The sequence below is a fragment of the Oryctolagus cuniculus genome, chromosome 12, assembly GCF_051225735.1.
Source record: "Oryctolagus cuniculus isolate XC-2025 breed Fujian yellow rabbit chromosome 12, ASM5122573v1, whole genome shotgun sequence".
In the NCBI taxonomy this organism is placed as follows: domain Eukaryota; kingdom Metazoa; phylum Chordata; class Mammalia; order Lagomorpha; family Leporidae; genus Oryctolagus; species Oryctolagus cuniculus.
Genome location: NC_142878.1, coordinates 15,831,226 through 15,847,880, shown reverse-complemented (window position 1 = coordinate 15,847,880; position 16,655 = coordinate 15,831,226). Strand labels below are relative to the sequence as shown.

Below are 16,655 nucleotides of genomic sequence, written 5' to 3'. Positions count from 1 at the left end.
GGTGATGGATTGAGAAGGAACACTCACTTCTTCTAGGGCATTTGAACTGTTAGCAGTTCTTATCTTGGGAGACTACTATTTCAGTGAAAATATATGAAGTGATAAAAATGACCAATCATTGCAGGGATATTTGTTTTTTGGCCACCACATGGGCTCTGTAACCTTCTGTGGTCATGAGCAGGAACCACATTCAGAGTGCACTACAGTCTACATTAAATGATCCCAGACAGATGGATGCTATCTATCATCATTGACTCAGATCACCCCTGGTTTTTCTCTTCCAGCACCTCAATGCACAGTGATCATCTGTGTGTGCCTTGTGTGCATCTGCATGTGCACAGGTGTTTGTGTGAGGCTGGGTGTGTTTGGTGACTGCCCCCCCAGCAGCACGCCCACTTGGCTGTCTGTTGTATCTTCCCTCTTTGCAAAGCAGCGTGAATGAGAGAATACAGCAGGAACTGCAAGGGCAATGTAGTGGATCGCTAGATGGTTTGACCCTTTGGGTGTGTTCAAAGGCACTGCTCTGCTGGATGCACAGGCCTGGGGACATAACTCAGAGGGCAAAGCTAGATGTTGCAGAGGAGCCTGTATAGACTTTTTGTGCCAGAGATGCATAAGATGGCAACTTGTGCTTCAAATGAATCTGTTAAAAATAGAAAGACTAGAGAGTTGTTAAACTTCCTCCCAGAATATACTCTCCAGAGAGTCTCTACTTCACCCAATGAAGCAAGTTCAAATGCACCACCTCTAAATAGGTGACAGCAACTGCACACCCTTCTCAGCACAAAACAACACTGTGGGGGCTGGCTCTGTGGCGTAGCAGGTAAAGCTGCTGCCTGCGATGCCAGCATTCCATATGGGTGCTGGTTCGAGTCCCAGCTGCTGCACTTGTGATCCAGCTGTCTGCTATGGCCCGAGAAAGCAGCAGAGGACGGCCCAGTCCTTGGGCCCCTACACCCATATGGGAGACCCAGAAGCAGCTCCTGGCTCCTGGCTTCTGATCGGCGCAGCTCTGGCCATTGCAGCCAGTTGGGGAGTGAACCAGTGTATGGAGACCTTTCTCTCTCTCTCTCTGCCTCTCCTTCTCTCTCTGTGTAACTCTGACTTTCAAATAAATAAATAAATCTTAAAAAAAAAAAACCCACTGTGCTAGTTGTGCCTTGGAAACCCAGTCTATCATCACATTCTTTTAACTGCTTTTCATCGAGCCTAAGCCTAGTAGTCCCCCCTTATATGTGGCTGCACTTTCAGTAGTTTTAGTTGCTCATAGTTTGTGTGTAGTGAACTTCAGTCCCAAAATATTACATAGAAAAGTCCAGAAATAAAAACTCATACATCTTAAATCACCTTTGTTATAGTAAATTGTTATAATTATTTTATACTGTTGTTGATCCCTTATTTGCCTACTTGGTAAATTAAACCTTATCATAACTATGTTTGTATAAGAAAAAATATAGTATATATAGGATTCAGTGCTATCTGTGGTTTCGGACATCTGTTGGGGGTCTTGGAATGCATCCCCTGTGGATAAGCAGAGACAACTGTGAATACTCTTAAGACTATAGCAAAATATTAAACTTGAACCCCGTATATATGTAAAGAACAATTGCATTGAATAGTGGATTTCCGAAAAGGACTTCCACAGCTTCAAGAGTATGAGGTTGATCTTACATTATTTAACATAAGAGAATCTCAGCTTTCATAACACCCCAAGGTAACCAGAATAGATGTTAAGAAGGGAGTTTGCATGGATACTGTAGGGAGACCACATGCCCCAGCTTCTCCTAACTGGAAATGATGAAAAAGATGCAAGATCCTTGGCAAGGGTGGAACAACTATTATCTGAACCTCCTGGCAGGGAAGCACTTTCAGGAATTGTTCACATTACAGCAAGCATGAGCTTGAAACTGGGGTTAAAGTTTCCTGAGTTCTTGGCAGCCACAGGAGAACACACTCACCTCCCAGCCCAGGCCGTAGTCTGTTGTCATAGCCATCCAAGAGCCCATCCAGAATTCTTGTAAATATCGTGATATTGTCATTGGTCTCATCTTTCACAGAACTGGTTGGCATTTGTGAAAAGCTTTTTAAAAGAAAAACAAATGGAAAAGTTACAGATTCTCTCATTTCTAAGAAATTCTTCTTAGGATATAAGAGCCAGGGAATCACATGGTGACTATTCTTGGAGGGAGGGCAATGAGAAGGTTTCTCTCAGACTGCCTGCATCATTTTGATTGATAAGCTTCAGTTCTTGAATACTGAGATTCTCTGCTCTTGATTGGCTGTCTGTTATCCTAAATCTATCATATCCAGCTTCTGAGGAGCCTTTGTCAACATTTTACCCATTAAAAAAAATTAGCACCTGCACATGGCATGGCAGAGCCTATTCCATTTGTAAGGGATTTCAGAAGTTTGCTTTAAACAGGAAGACTGAGTTTTATTGTTGTTAATGAGTCACTTGAAGTGGGTGCTGGGATTTGGAGTGGGAGCCTGAAAAACAGGCCAAGATGGAAGACAATTTTGACAAGCCCAAATCTTAGTACATCGTTGGTTAGATTGGGAGTGTTTGTGTTGTGAGTGATACATCAGGCTTACAGTGTGTGGTGAGAGAAATAATTGGTCTGTGACATCTCTTTGAAATCCAACACCATTTGGCATGGATAGCTAATGGCATGTTTTTTGTGACCTAACACATCTTATTCATAATAAAGACTCAGTAAAAGCAGACAGAACCTTCATGGAAGAACAAAAACATCCTTAGTTTATTCAACAGAATGAGTTATCCAGGCTCCAAAGTTTTAAGGAGATAGAGCAGATGGATACTAGAAACTGCACCGGGTAGATGTGGACAGACAGAGGAGGTTGTTTTGAGGGGAAGGAATCCCCAAGACAAGAAGGTAATGTCATGCCTGAAAAGCAAGAACCTCACTTCTGTTATACACTTGCTTTCAGAAGTATAAATGGCAAGTCATTATGGATGATTGGGCACTTTGACCAAAATTCTGACTTGGCTTCAAGGGTCCATGTTAGACTCACCAAGCAGAAGTCCAGCTTAGACTCCCAAGTCAGTGCTCTTGATACTTGGTACTTCCCTGAAGTGCCTGGCTATGGAGCCTCAGCTCTACTCAGAGCACTTGCTCTCCCATGAAAAGGCTGCAATCAGAGCCAAGAGCCACCATCCGGGGAGGGATACTGAGGTCAGAATTGCTGTGCACTCGCTCTATCCAATTCTTGAAATTTAGTCATTTTCATTGATTGCATCTAAGCAGATCAATTCTTTACTAGCTTTAAAGCTATTCCCTTTTGAAAAGCACAAAGTTCTTTTGATCTAATTTACAGATCAACATGAAAATGCACATATTTGAAGATCTAACAGTGCTCTTAGAACAGAACCAACAGACACATAAGGATTTTTACTCTGGAATTAAGTAATTAAAACTATAGCTATTAAATCCTTCCTTTCTCTAACATGTGTGGTAATTTCATATTTCAGAAAGATAAAACCCTAAACTTTGAATAACTAATAGAATGAAAAACCTTGAGGTCGTCTAGGTTTGTGGAAGACGTCATAATTTGTACTTGCCCAGTTGTGTAACTATTGGCCACACTAGACCTAACCTCATGATCTACTTCTCATATCATGTTGAGCACCCATTTTTAGGCTATATCCAGGTGCCCACTTCTTGGACGATCCTCTCTGTCTCTTTAACTTACAAATTGAGGTGACAGCATATACATTGGTCAAAAAAATATCATTCAGTGTTTCATGAAAAATTTTCTAAGCTGTTCCATTAACCAAGTGAAAACGTTCTTAAATTACATTGGCTCTGAGCAACCGTGGTCTGAGTAGACATGGATTTGCACACATTATTGACCATTTGGGAGACTGCACTGGCAGTGATGTTGCTATGGGCACTGCTTGCCATGGATACCCGTGACATTGGAGACACAGGCACTGCTGACCATTTCAAGGAAACACCAGCCCACTTGACTCTGAATCTCATTTTATGAATACCCAAGTCATTTCTGATAGTAATGGGATAAGACACAATGCTTAAGAATCCCACTGTTCAACTTCTACTTCTTGGCTAAAAGTAAACAAAAAGAATCATTTAAATATGTCAATGTATATTTGCACATAGTTATTCTCTTCTTGAAAAAAATTTTAATATGTGCCCTGTCCTGCCATAACTGTTCCCTTTGTCTTTGGTCTTTGGGTATTTTTATGATAGAGACAATAACTGGGGATTTGCTGCATATTCTTTGCTGTATTAGCTGCATATAGGAGCTATGAGGTAGCAAACAGATCCTAAACTATCCCCAAAAATATCTCTTGGGTTAAGAGCAGGTTTTTTCTCATGAACAACAGGGAAGCTCTCTTCAATCAATGAATCACCCTCAGAAATAACCCACTGCAAGGATGATATTGAACTACACCATTTTCACAACCCTTGAGAACAAGACTCTTGCTTTATCACAGAACATAAATACTGCACTTTTGTAGCCCCTGGCATAGTGCCCTCATATAAGAGAACCTCACAATGTCTGGAGAACCCTCTAATCCTTCTGCCAAACTGCAGAGTCTTTGAGGACTGTTTCTAAGACTAACTTCAGCTTGCTTTGTTCCACTTTGGCTCACTGAAAGCATTTGAAAAAGAAAATAATGTAGAAATACCTTCATGAGCAATGGTGTGCAGAGTGTGATCCATGATGGAAGCACAAGATGCCCTCATCTCTTTGAAGAGTCAGTGCTTCCATTCATGCTCAGAAGGCAGGCTCAGGCTCACTGCCGTTCCAGTTAAGCTTTTTCTAACCCTACTCAGCATAGCCAAGGAGCTCTACTGTGGGTCTTCTAGTGCCTCAAGGACAAATGAAATGCTCTGCTCTTTGGCGAGCAGATTTCTGTTAGTGGGAACTAGATTCATTATTACTGACAGTAGCCTTACACATAACAAAATTTAGTGATTTACCCTTCAATTTTAGTAGAGGGCTAATTAACAAGGTTTTCTTAAAATATGAACCATTTTCTTATATTTAATGCATATTCTCTACAAAAACATGTTATGTTTACTATATGTTATCAGTAGTTCACTATTTTCAGATTATTTACCTTCTAGAGATGGGACCATAAAGTAAATGCAGTCAATCCTCTATATCCACAGAGGATTGATTCTAGAAATCCTCTCAGATACCAAAATCCAAAGATGCTTGAGTCTCTCTATAAAACAATGTAGTATTTGCATATAACCAATGCATATACTCCTGTATACTCTAAATCATCTCTAGATAGCTTATAATATCTAATATGCAATGTAAATACTCTGTAAATAGTTGTTATGCCATATTATTTTGTGATCAATGATAAGAAAAATAGTCTGTACATGTTCAGTACAAACAGAACTTTTGATCTACAGCTGCTGGAACTCATGAATACAGACTTTACACAGCCGAGCATTTACCTTGCATTAGGTATTGTAAGTCATCTTGAGATGATTTAAAGTATACAGGAGATGTGTGTAGATTATCATACAAATATTATGCCATTTTATCTAGGGACATGAGTGTCCGTGGATTTTGGTATCCACTGAGGATTCTGGAACCAATTCCCTGTGGATAGCAAGGGATAACTATACTTAGAAAGGGGGAGTAAGCAAGGAGTTGTATTTTCAGTTAGATAGAAAAGTTTTTTATTCTTTTTTGAGGAAATTTAAAGAATTTTATCTACCTATTGATTAGGATTATGATCTTTACTAATAATACACTTCAGATTCCATTTTTAAAGGGACTGCATTCTATCAGGTATTATCTGACGATGTTTCCTTATTTTGTTTTTTTTTTAAAGGGCACAAATTATCTCATTTCTGAGGAAGAAAAATCTTTTGAGTATTGCTGTGCTATAAATGGTGCTAGTGAAGATAGTGCATGATACACTTTTTCCTGATGTTATTTCTGATTATACTGACAATTTCTCATTTACATAAAGCAGGATTGATAATGGCAACTGTGGAACATTTTAATGAGAATTGAACTGTAATTGCTTTAAGCTATAACTCTGTTCTTAAGTAACATTCTTTCCCCAATATTTAATTCTAAGAAGTATCTCTTTAGTTTATTCTTTTAAAAGTAGTCACTACCTTTGAAGGAATAACCTCTAAATGGCCTTACTTTGTGCTGTTTTCCTCAAATGTCCATTCTGCAACACTTCAGTTAATCATGTTAAAAGAATATATGTAAAAGAAAAAAATATAAATGTAGTGTTCTATGTTTCCAAATGAGAGCTCTTCCTCTCTTAAATTAAAAAAACAAAACCATGAACTAAAGACATATGTTTTATGGGACTAAAGTCTTGTGCTGTGAAACATGCCAGGACTCTGAAATCCTTCCTCTCCTTTTGGGCTCACGTTAAAGGTCCTGCTAGTCCTCTCCTGTAGCTCTCTACACTGTGCCAAGTTTCCCCCTGCTCAACCCCTTCCTTGTGTCTCCATTCTTGTCCTTAACACTGTTGCCCAAACACAGAATCCTATTGTGGAGCTCAAGTCCCATGGCCCCACAGGTCTCACACCTCTCATCTCATTCAGCCCATTTTTACAGTGTCAACCCTGTCCTTCTCAACCCAACTGTACTAGTGTGCCATGTACAGTTATTATATATTATTATATCTGATAACGCAGTACAGCTACCATGTCAGTCTTTCCCATCAAGTAGCACGTCTGCTGCAATACTTCTGTTCTTTAAAATGTCTCACTTGCTCCATTGTCCCTTCGAGTTATTGAGCCATGCTCTGATTCTCCTCTCATCTGAACTCATCAGAAGAGTTGTCTATATGAGAAATCACTACTGTCTCTACTCCTTTGTCTCTCAGCCATTCTTGTTGGGCTTCCACTAATGCATCACAAGGAAACCTGCATTGCCAAATCCAAAGAGCAAGTCCCTGTGTTCATCTTAGTAGACCTGCAAGCTCTATTTGGCAGAGCTAACCGTGTCCCCCTTCTGACAGTATATTTTCCAGTAGTCATGGGACACAGTGCTTTTTATCCTCTTTGCTTGCCTCTTCTTCTCAGTCTTTCTGTTCAATCCCTCCTTACCTTATTGATCTCTGAACAATGGAATGTCCCAGGGCACAATCCAGGGACTCTTTCATTTCTGTCTATAGTCCACCCCTAACCGATCTCATCTAACCCAACAGCTTTCAATATCTCACCCATGCAAGATTCTCAAGTCCATGTCTCTAGCCCAATCATGCTCTGTCCTCTAGAGCTCAGTGTACATTGACCTACTTGGCTTCCTACTTGGCTCCCTAGCAGACATTTCAAAGGGCTTAATATGTCCATAACTCCACTTCATCTCTTCTACTGTCTTCTTCAGCCCAATGATAAGCAATTGAAGCCAGCAGCGTATCAGGATAGGGGAAGTTGCTTTAGATTATTCTCTTTCTTTCAGTTCCACACCAACTCATCAACAAACAATCTTGGCCAAAGGAGTCCTTCCCCTATGTCATTACAATGTCCTCTTAACTATCCCCTCTACTTCTTCCACTCTTTCTCTCACACTCTACTCATATTCCATTCTTTCCATCCACTCAGTATATAGACTAAGCTTTACACCTGATCTTAGACAAAAGGCTGAGAAGTAACAGACTGAGCTTTAGTATCAAGTCACATAATTAACACATCTAAATTAGATCATGCGTCACTCCTCTCTGAAATTCAAGATAAAGTCAGCTTCTCTTCTTGATACCTCCCAGGGTGGCTTACTAGGGCTTTCACAGTTTGGTCCTAGCCTTGCCTTTTCTTCCCTGATCACCTCCTCCTTATTTCCCTCTTTTTCACACCGACCCCCTTGCTATTCCTAATATACCCAGCATGCTCCTGCTACAATGCTCCTGCATTTCCCTCCATTCTCTCTGTCTGTTCAGTCCTCTCCGCAAATAGCACTGTTCACTTTACCACTTCCCGCAGATCAAGCATCTCTTTTGGGCACAGTCACTATCTCTTACTCAGAATCATTCTTCATGGCAATCATCACAACCTAGCTGATAGTTACTTGCTACTGTATGTCTCATGCACTCCAGAATGCTCCCTCAGTGAAAGCAGGCTCCACTCATTCTGTGTGGGATCTCAGCAGAGAGTGCCTGGCACTTGGTAAGGACTCAATGCACACTGGAGTAGCAGCACAGCAGTGTCCCCAAAGATGCTCATGAAAGGGATTCTCAATGGATGTGATTCAGGTTATGCACCTTGCTGGTCTTCAGCTCAGGCCCAGGTATAATGCTTACCCTCTGGAGCTAGCAAACTTCAGAAGTCTCCTGGTCACAACACCCATAAGGATGCCTATCATGTTCAGTACCCACCATGTTGTTTAAATATTTAGCATAGATTCAACAATGGATCATTCACATCAGCCCTGAGGCATAGGCTCCAGTATTATTCCCACTTTGAGATTAGAAAACTGAGCTGCAATCAGGTTAAGTTACTTCTGACATCACAGAGTGTGTGCAGCAGTGGAGATCAGAGCCTGACAGCTAGATTGTCCTCTATCAAAGAGACCTCAATGCTCTCTGAAATATTTGCCAGGGATCTGAAATAGGAACCAAAATGACTGAGCGATGGCTCAAGATTGTTTTCTTTTTTGTTAAAATTGAAAATCAACTAATCTTCTGCTGATAGAAATTGAAACAAATTGTTAAATAAATATAAATGAGATGGGCTTTCATGCTAAAGCCTGTTTCATAGCATGTCTTATTTTTCCTAGCATGTCATCCTTTTGTATTCCAAAATCCCTACACTGAATTATATTTGGGCTGCAACAGAGCTACTATTTTTACAATACTTGGATTCTAGATTAGGATATTTTTTGTTTCCAATATAGAGATTCCCCACTCTTAATTCCCTTTTCATGGCATTGTAAATATTAGGACTTTCTGGAGTAAGTCTTAGAGTGAAGAATGCTAGCCCCATCCCACAACCCAGAGATGGACCCTGATTCTACCACTTTCTGTTGATGAAAGCCACATACATTTCTCTAAATTGTTAAGGCTTAAACTCTCCACGAAGTGAGGGTTTTGTGAAAATTAAATGGTGCAATTTTGTAAAATGCATTAAGAGATACAGCCATATACACACTGATAATTTTTGTTCCAATCACCAGAGTTCTATGATAGGCCCTCTTTTTACTTTCTTTTCATAAATTTCTCTGATATTACACACTAATTAAAATGTGAATCTTATGCAATTGAACCTTTGTAAAAATCTGAAAGCCCACATTCTCCTCCCCATGAACAGAGCTGGTGACTCATCTTGGAGCTGATTGCCAGCCGCTGTTGGGAGATAGCTGCACTTACTTACTGTCCTTCTAAGCTTTGCTGGTTGCCTATTGGCATGATGAACACTCTAAGAGTTTCTGTTATAGGGCAAATATTTTATGCAGGGAAATATTTTCCTTGATACCTTTTTTTAAAGAAAAAACTGCTGGACATTACTCTGTAGCCCTGTTATTGCTAAAAATACATACACTGTTATTACACATTTTTTGTTATATACAAGAACTACCTTTCTGATTGCTCCTCAAGACTTGGTCTATAAGAGCTATTGATTGTGTTCTGCAAACTGCTTCAGTGGCACTTTTGGAGTGTTTTCCTAATTGTTGCCTCCACTCTTCATCCTGGGCCCCGTGAACTTGCAGAGACAGGGCAGGATGAATTTATCATCTGAAGATTCACAAGAAAGCACTTTTCATTTAAAAAGACATTGTGAGTGCCTGCATGCTTCAGAGAGAACAGACTCTCTGCTCTGGTTAGAAGACGAGAGCTGTCCTTGAGCCTGTGTATAAAAAGGCCCATTTCATGAGACCAGAAGTCCAGGTGGGCATACTCACCCAAACAAACAGTGACTGTACTTATTCCTACAAGACCTGTTTTTAATTGCCAGTTATATTTTCAAATTTTTAAAATCTATTTGAAATGTAGAGAGATGGGAGTGGGGAAATGCCCATCCACTGGTTTACTTCCCAAATGGCCCACAGTAGCTGGTATTGGGCCAAGGCTAAGCCAGGAGCCAGAAACTCAATCCAGGTCTCTCCTATTGGTGGCAGGAACCCAACTACTTGAGCTATCATCAATGTCTCCTAGGTCTGCATTAGTAAGAAGCTGGAGGCAGGATCCAGAGGCAGGTACCAAACCCAAGCATTCCAATATGGGACATAGACATGTTAACTGTTAGGCCAAATGCTCATCTCTGATTATAAAGTATTGCTTTCTGAAGTCCATTTGAATACAATTCTCACATAATAAAATAGTAAGGCATTTTTTCTCTTTCAATAGGTATGTCCAATACAATGAGATTAATGGAATCAGACTTTACCTTGTATTCAGCTAATAATCAACTTTCTATTATAATTATCACTGGCCTAACAATTGTGATGATATGATTTTTCAAATCATGATAAATATTTCCAGTTTAAACAATATTATGTGTCTTGACATTACATTTATTCTAATATTATTTCTGTACTAATTTTTCCATACAATGCATTTTTACTTACTGGTCTCATTAAAATAACTATAATGTCTCAAATAATCCCAGTCCCCAAATATACCATAGCAGAAGGCTCTGTTCTGTTGTTCACTTGACTTGTGCTCTGTTCCATACTTTAAAACTAATAGAAGAATGATAAAGGTTATTGAAATTAAGCTGCTTATGACTCCAATCGAATTTACAATAGGACTAGGAGGAGAAGAAATAATAATCAATATATTTTCAAAGCAATTTCATGTTAACTATTTTGTGTTATCACCAAATAGATTTCACTTGTCACTCTCATATTTTTACTGCAAAATCCACACACTTTGCTCAAACAATGCATACATGCATGCAAGCTCACACTTAGTCTCTTTCTTCTCCCCGCCTGATTCTCTAGATCCTTCCCTACCCCTTGCCAGTCTGGTGTTTTGTACATATTTCTAGACATCAGCGTTTCTCTGGTCTTAGAGTCCTGTTCAGATTAAGGACTTTGGCGTTTCCCCTTTCACCTTTCTCTTGAACTGATCAGATAAACTCTTTCTTTAGGGGAAAAAACAGGGCTGACCCAAACTGTTTTTTTCCCCCCTTTAATCTCAGAGTACAGCAAATTCCCTCAATTTGAAACAAAAAATGCTTTTCAGAATATGGCCTCCCTCTTCCCTAGATAGATTTGACCCAGACCCACCCTGCAAAGCAGGTACAGTCAAGTGAGGGGGTTCAAGAATCACATAATCACATAGGAAGAATGCAAGTAAGGAATCTTGGCAGGTACTGGTTTTAGAAATGTCCCAACTGGAAGATGCAGCTATAGATGTTGAACTCATAAGGCTGCTCTCGGGACTCAGCTGAAGCACAAAGAATGGGTGCTCTGCATTATGATTGCTATCATTTTGCCAAGATTTAAAGTCAAATAATGTATGAAATTTTCTTTAGCATTTGACAAATTATTCTTATGTATACTTAGATAATATGTAAGCAAGAGACCTCTCATATAAGAAAAGAGATGAATGGGCACGGTGTCTTTCATGTGTTCTGTGGCTGTTGAAAAATATGCCCTGTTGGACAGAGTGTGTGAAACTCAGTTTCTGCCTTTGCTGGAAACCCTGCCTCATTGGAGCTGGTTGGATACACAGACTCAACAGTAAAAAGCACTCGAAGAATCTGATGTAAAAATCCCACTTACGGGAATATTTTCGCATAGAAATAATCTTAATTGCTTAAAAATCACAAGCAAAATATGTTTGTTACAGGAAAATTCACAACAAAACCAGAAGCAATGTAAGCACACTGAATTCAAGAAGTAGCTAACAGGGCATTTGTGCACTGCAATAATATGCATCTGTTTTAAAGTCACACATTTTAAAGGGCATGTAATAACAAAATATTAGATATGGAAAAGTGCGGGACAAAATGGAATGCACAGGATGATTTCGACTACATAAAAATATGCATGGAGGTTAGGGAAGTCAGCACACCAAGATGGGAAGGGTGCTTGTCCCTGCATAGTGGATTTAGGATGTTTGCCTTTATGTATACTTTACTGAATCTCACATAGTTTCTGCAGTTAACAGGTACTATTTAGTGATGGATATTGACCTTATATCTAAAAGATTAAAAACTCTAACAGTCCATTTGCTAGAAAACTTGAGGGTATTCTACCACTTGCACACTATTATATTCCAGAAACTAACAGCTGTCGCTCTGTTTGGAGGATCGTCTCAGAGCTACAGAATTAAGTAAGAAATAAAGTATATCTGCTTCTCATGGTTAAACTCCTTGTTCATACTTGTATCTATCTATTTCACACTTGTATCTACCAGAGAGTATAATAATTCTATGCCCATTCAATGTGCTCATATTAGTACATGTTGACCAAAATGTTACAAAGAAATATATATTCTTAATTCAGCATATTCCTCACCTCCAACATATTACTAAATATGTGTGGAAATCAGGGCATAAAAATTTAATGGATTAACTTGAAAATATGAATATTCTGTACATTTTCACTTAAACACAGTTGTCACGTAGAGGAACACTATGAATATCTTAGTTCATAGGATTTAACAGCTGGAGAGCTTGGAAAGGAAAACCTTCATTTAACAGATAAGACAAAACAAGGGTCTAGAAAGGGAGGCGTTCACTTAAGCAAGGCAAGAATAACATCCAACATTCTTTGCTGAGGAAATGCTCAGCGTGGCTAAAAGGACTGTGACGTGAATGTGTTCCCATTACTACGGTTAGCGTGCACAAGCCGTTTGGCATGTATTGGTGAGAGATGGCATGCTCCTGAACTTCACTCTGCAGGACAGAGCCCCATTTGAGAGCTCAGCACTGTGCCTGTGTAGACCTGGACTCCAATCCAAGGGCTGCCTTTTGTGGCTACAGCACACGGGAAAGTCTCAAGGCCTCTTTCTTTCTCCCTCTCTCCTTTCTCCTTGCTTCTCTCTCTGCTCAGATCTGGGAGGGTCAGAAGAGCAGAAAATGAGGAAAAATACAAATGGTCCTAGCCCCAGGAAGTTCCTCTTTTCTGGCCAGATACAAGTGATCTTTGAGGTGGAAAAGCAAAGGTGTTTCCCATTCCTGGATGATATGCACAAAGGTGAAGTGCACTGTGAAACATCTGGGGCCCAGGACAGCCGAACTAACATTTGGTGACTTCTGTCTTGCACTTTGATTTCTTAATTATACTCCATCAACTTCAAGTTGTGATCATTTTGATTAGTTCGAATCATTCTGGGGCAGAGGTAGGGAGGTGAGGGGGAGAAGACAGCTCAGACTCATAACATTCATCTATAATGCTGATTCTCCCTATCTGATGGCTAAAAGGTCAGAATTGGTACCCAGCACGAAAGGCCAAAGTAAAAGCAGCTAATGAGAATTCTAACATCAAAACCTCAGGGGTGCCTTTCAGATCTTTGGACACATGTGGTTCATGCTCTTTGCACCTGTTTCCAGACAGCCACAGTTCCAGGTTGTTGGCTCAGGCCAGGGCTGTTTTGGGTCCTTTTCAATGCCACATAGCAAGGGTTTGAGTTTAAAGGCAATTCAGTTGCATAATGCAACAAAGGAGGGCAATCAAAATGCCGCACACTGGCTTGTCTAGCAAGCAGTGCATGTCTTTTATGCACATGAACTTCTGAATCTTGCTTTAACCCTAATAGGAGGAGACACAGCTGATTCGGAAACCATCTTTGGCTTCCATTTCAGAAAACGTAACCTGCTTCTTTTCTGTGACTCACTTTGAGACACCACACCAGGAGCCGCCTTGCTTAGGAAGAAAGCATGGATTAGGACAAGGACTGTATTTATTTACAACAAATTAAAGGGCGTGGGCTGTGAAGGCGGCAAGTGAGGACTCCCTGAATTTATGTTCTGAACCGAAAGGCACCTGTGCTCCTATGCTGATAAAATAAAAACATAGATAACTTACCCAAAGCGACTGGATAAGTTCATGGAAATACAAAAAAGAAGGAGGTTTTTGATCATGATAAAGCTAGAGAACATTCCATTGTCCATTCCCAATAAGAATAATAGCTGAAGCAGATGAATTTGGAAGAATTAACTGTTCCTTTCCCCCAAGTGGATCTTGAAGCTGAAAAGTACACAAAGGAGAAAAGCAGGTGAACATCAATGGTTCTGGGTCACTAAAAGGGACCCAAACTGCACTGCTACCAGGCAACCATTTACAAAGCAAGGAAACCTGCCCTCCACCAGCACTGACACACACCTGGTGTTTTCTGAGATCTTCACTGGGCAGTACCTTGGGGTGTAAAAAGAAGTTGCAGTAGGGCTTAATTTTCACTTTTGTTCAAGAGTGCAGAATCATTCTCATTTTTTGATGCCTCAAATATTCATTTAACTTTTTAGCATGCTATCAAACGACCCATTATGGCAATGATTAAGACAAACGCTTGAAGTTATTTCAGCAACTGTGTTTTGCATCCATCAAATCCACAAGTGGAAAATTTACCTTTCTGAAATATTTGCCACGCGTTCAAAGCCAGCAAGCTACTCCTTGTTCTGCAAGATGCTGAAAGTATGTGGAAAGAGGGGGGAAAGGTACATTTGAGAAACACATCTTCTATAGGATCACGATAATAGAACCGCCTGTAAGATAGACTTGACACTTTATCGGGTGTCCTGCTCTCATGACGAAATAATTTAATAATCCCTGCGTTTGAGAAGGTCTCTCATTTATGTGCTGGGCCCTAATGAATGCATTTGAAATCCAGGCAGGCACCATTCCTGGGCTCAGCAACTAACCTCAAGCGAAGGCACATATTTCTCCGTATGCGCATAACGCAAATAGGTGCTCATGGTACTCGAAACACCGACTGTGCAGAAAAGAACATTTTTCCCGTAGGAGACCCCGGCAAACTCCGGGACTGGGAAACACACAACAGGTACTTCAAAGCTAAGGCCCTCTGCCACTCTTGCCGACAAGGGCAGGGTGGCAGACGGTGGTCGTGGGGGTGCGTCCTGGGGCTCGTCGCCGAACCCAGGCCACTGTCCCGGTGGCGAGCACGCGGCGCTGCATGCGGGAAACCCGAGCACCGCCTCCTGCCACCCCTCAGCCCCAAACCACCGACCCTCAAAGAAAGGCTGCGCTCCCACGATCCCCGGACCCGAAGGCTCGCCAGGGCTGGTGCGCCGGAGCAGGTGGGCGCGGAAGCAGCACTGCGGAGCCGCAGCCTCGGCCGCCCCGGCACCCGCGGCCCCGCATGGTCGGCCACCCGCCCGGTCCGCAGCAGCTCGCCGGGCATCTCCCGCTCCCGGGCCCGCCCCGGCTCGCTCCGGACCCTCGCAGACCTCCCCGGCTCTTGCCCGGGATCCCAGCCGAGCGCTCCGCCCGGCAGCGCCTTCCTCCACGGCTGGGAGCGCGCGGTGCGGCGGCGGCTCCGAGTCCCTTTAGCCTCGAGCAGCCCGCGCGACCAGCGCGCGACACCCCCGCGGGGCCCGCGCCCACCGCGGGAGCAGCACTGGGACTCCGAGCTCCTCGGAACCCCCGGGCTGACAGGGGCTTCCCAGGTGGACGATTTCACCCCTTTAGCTCCCGCGACGGCGACGGGTGTCCTCCACCATCCAGATCCTAGGGGCCGGCCCGTAGGCGCTGCGCCTGGTGCCGGGTCCGGCAAGGCTGCGCCTCCCAGGACGCCCCCCTGCCCTCCCTAGCACAGCGTCGCCCCCGCAGTCGCCGGGGGGAAAGTTTGCGCTCCGGGCTGGCCACCGCGCCCCGCCTGCTCCCCACCTCGCCTCCCCGGCCATGCAGCCCGCGGCTCGCGCGCCCCGAGGGTAGAGGTGTGGGCCGATCTGGAGCCGCCCGTCCTGGCACCACTGCCTGCATCTTCTTACCCCACTGCCCGGGTCCGGCGCCCGGGGCTCACCCTGCGCGCCGGCCCTGGGAGGCGAGCCGTCGGCGAGGGTGCATCCTCCTTCTCCGCCGCCTGCTCTCGCCCGGCTGGCAGGCGCGGAAGGCCGGTGCGGCGTCACCGCCCCATGCTGCCAGCGCGAACTTCCCCAGTGCTTCCGGGCGGAGTGGATCTGGCGCCCCGCGCTCCCGCCGCTGCCCTGCGGCTCGGCTCCGCGCCGCGCCCGAGGCCGCGCGCTGCCCCTCTGCAGATCCCCCCGGCGCCCCCGGCGCACTCGCGCGCTCGCTCTCACCTCTCCTGAGCGCCACATGTCGTCTCCGGGTGTGCGGAGCGTCCCCTCTGCAGAGGCGCTCCGGTAGAGGCCGCCAGACTCTCACCAAATGCGCCCTCGGCCGGGCGGAGCAGAGGGGGAGGGCTCAGGGCCCCGCGGCTTGGCCTGGCTCGGGATGGGCCACATGGCCTCTGAAGTTTCTCAGGGCCTGGTTCAAGAGATGATTTGATGCTTCTTGGAGTAACCACAGCCCCCCAACACCCCCCTCTTTAAGGCCTAGGTGGACAAGTGGAGTGGGCAGGCGCAGCTGGTGGCACGGAGGCCCTTGCTTCTAGAGCTCTGTTTTAGGGCCAGCCCGACCACCGCCCTAACCTGTCCTCAAACCTTCGGGGTCCTCAGCGGCATGCCTAATTCTCTTCTATGTCCTTTTGATGTTATTCGTGGGTGACAACTCACTGCTCTAGGCGAATAGCCACGGTGAAACCGGAGTGGATCCGA

General features: G+C 43.4%; 1 protein-coding gene across 4 annotated transcripts in view; it reads right to left on the bottom strand.

The window, feature by feature from the left end:
• Positions 1-16,378, bottom strand: part of GABRA5 (gamma-aminobutyric acid type A receptor subunit alpha5) — a 74,655-nt gene extending 58,277 nt beyond the window's left edge. The window contains exons 1-4 of one of the 4 annotated variants that reach the window (XM_008269750.5): positions 16,179-16,378; positions 14,488-14,547; positions 13,948-14,109; positions 1,959-2,080 (exon numbers count right to left, since the gene is read on the bottom strand). In XM_008269750.5, the coding sequence (XP_008267972.1) occupies positions 1,959-2,080; positions 13,948-14,033 (208 nt within the window). In that variant the 5' untranslated portion in view covers positions 14,034-14,109; positions 14,488-14,547; positions 16,179-16,378. The other 3 variants (XM_008269749.5, XM_089309250.1, XM_051822230.3) reach the window with 3 other exon arrangements.
• Positions 16,379-16,655: the final 277 nt, after the last annotated feature.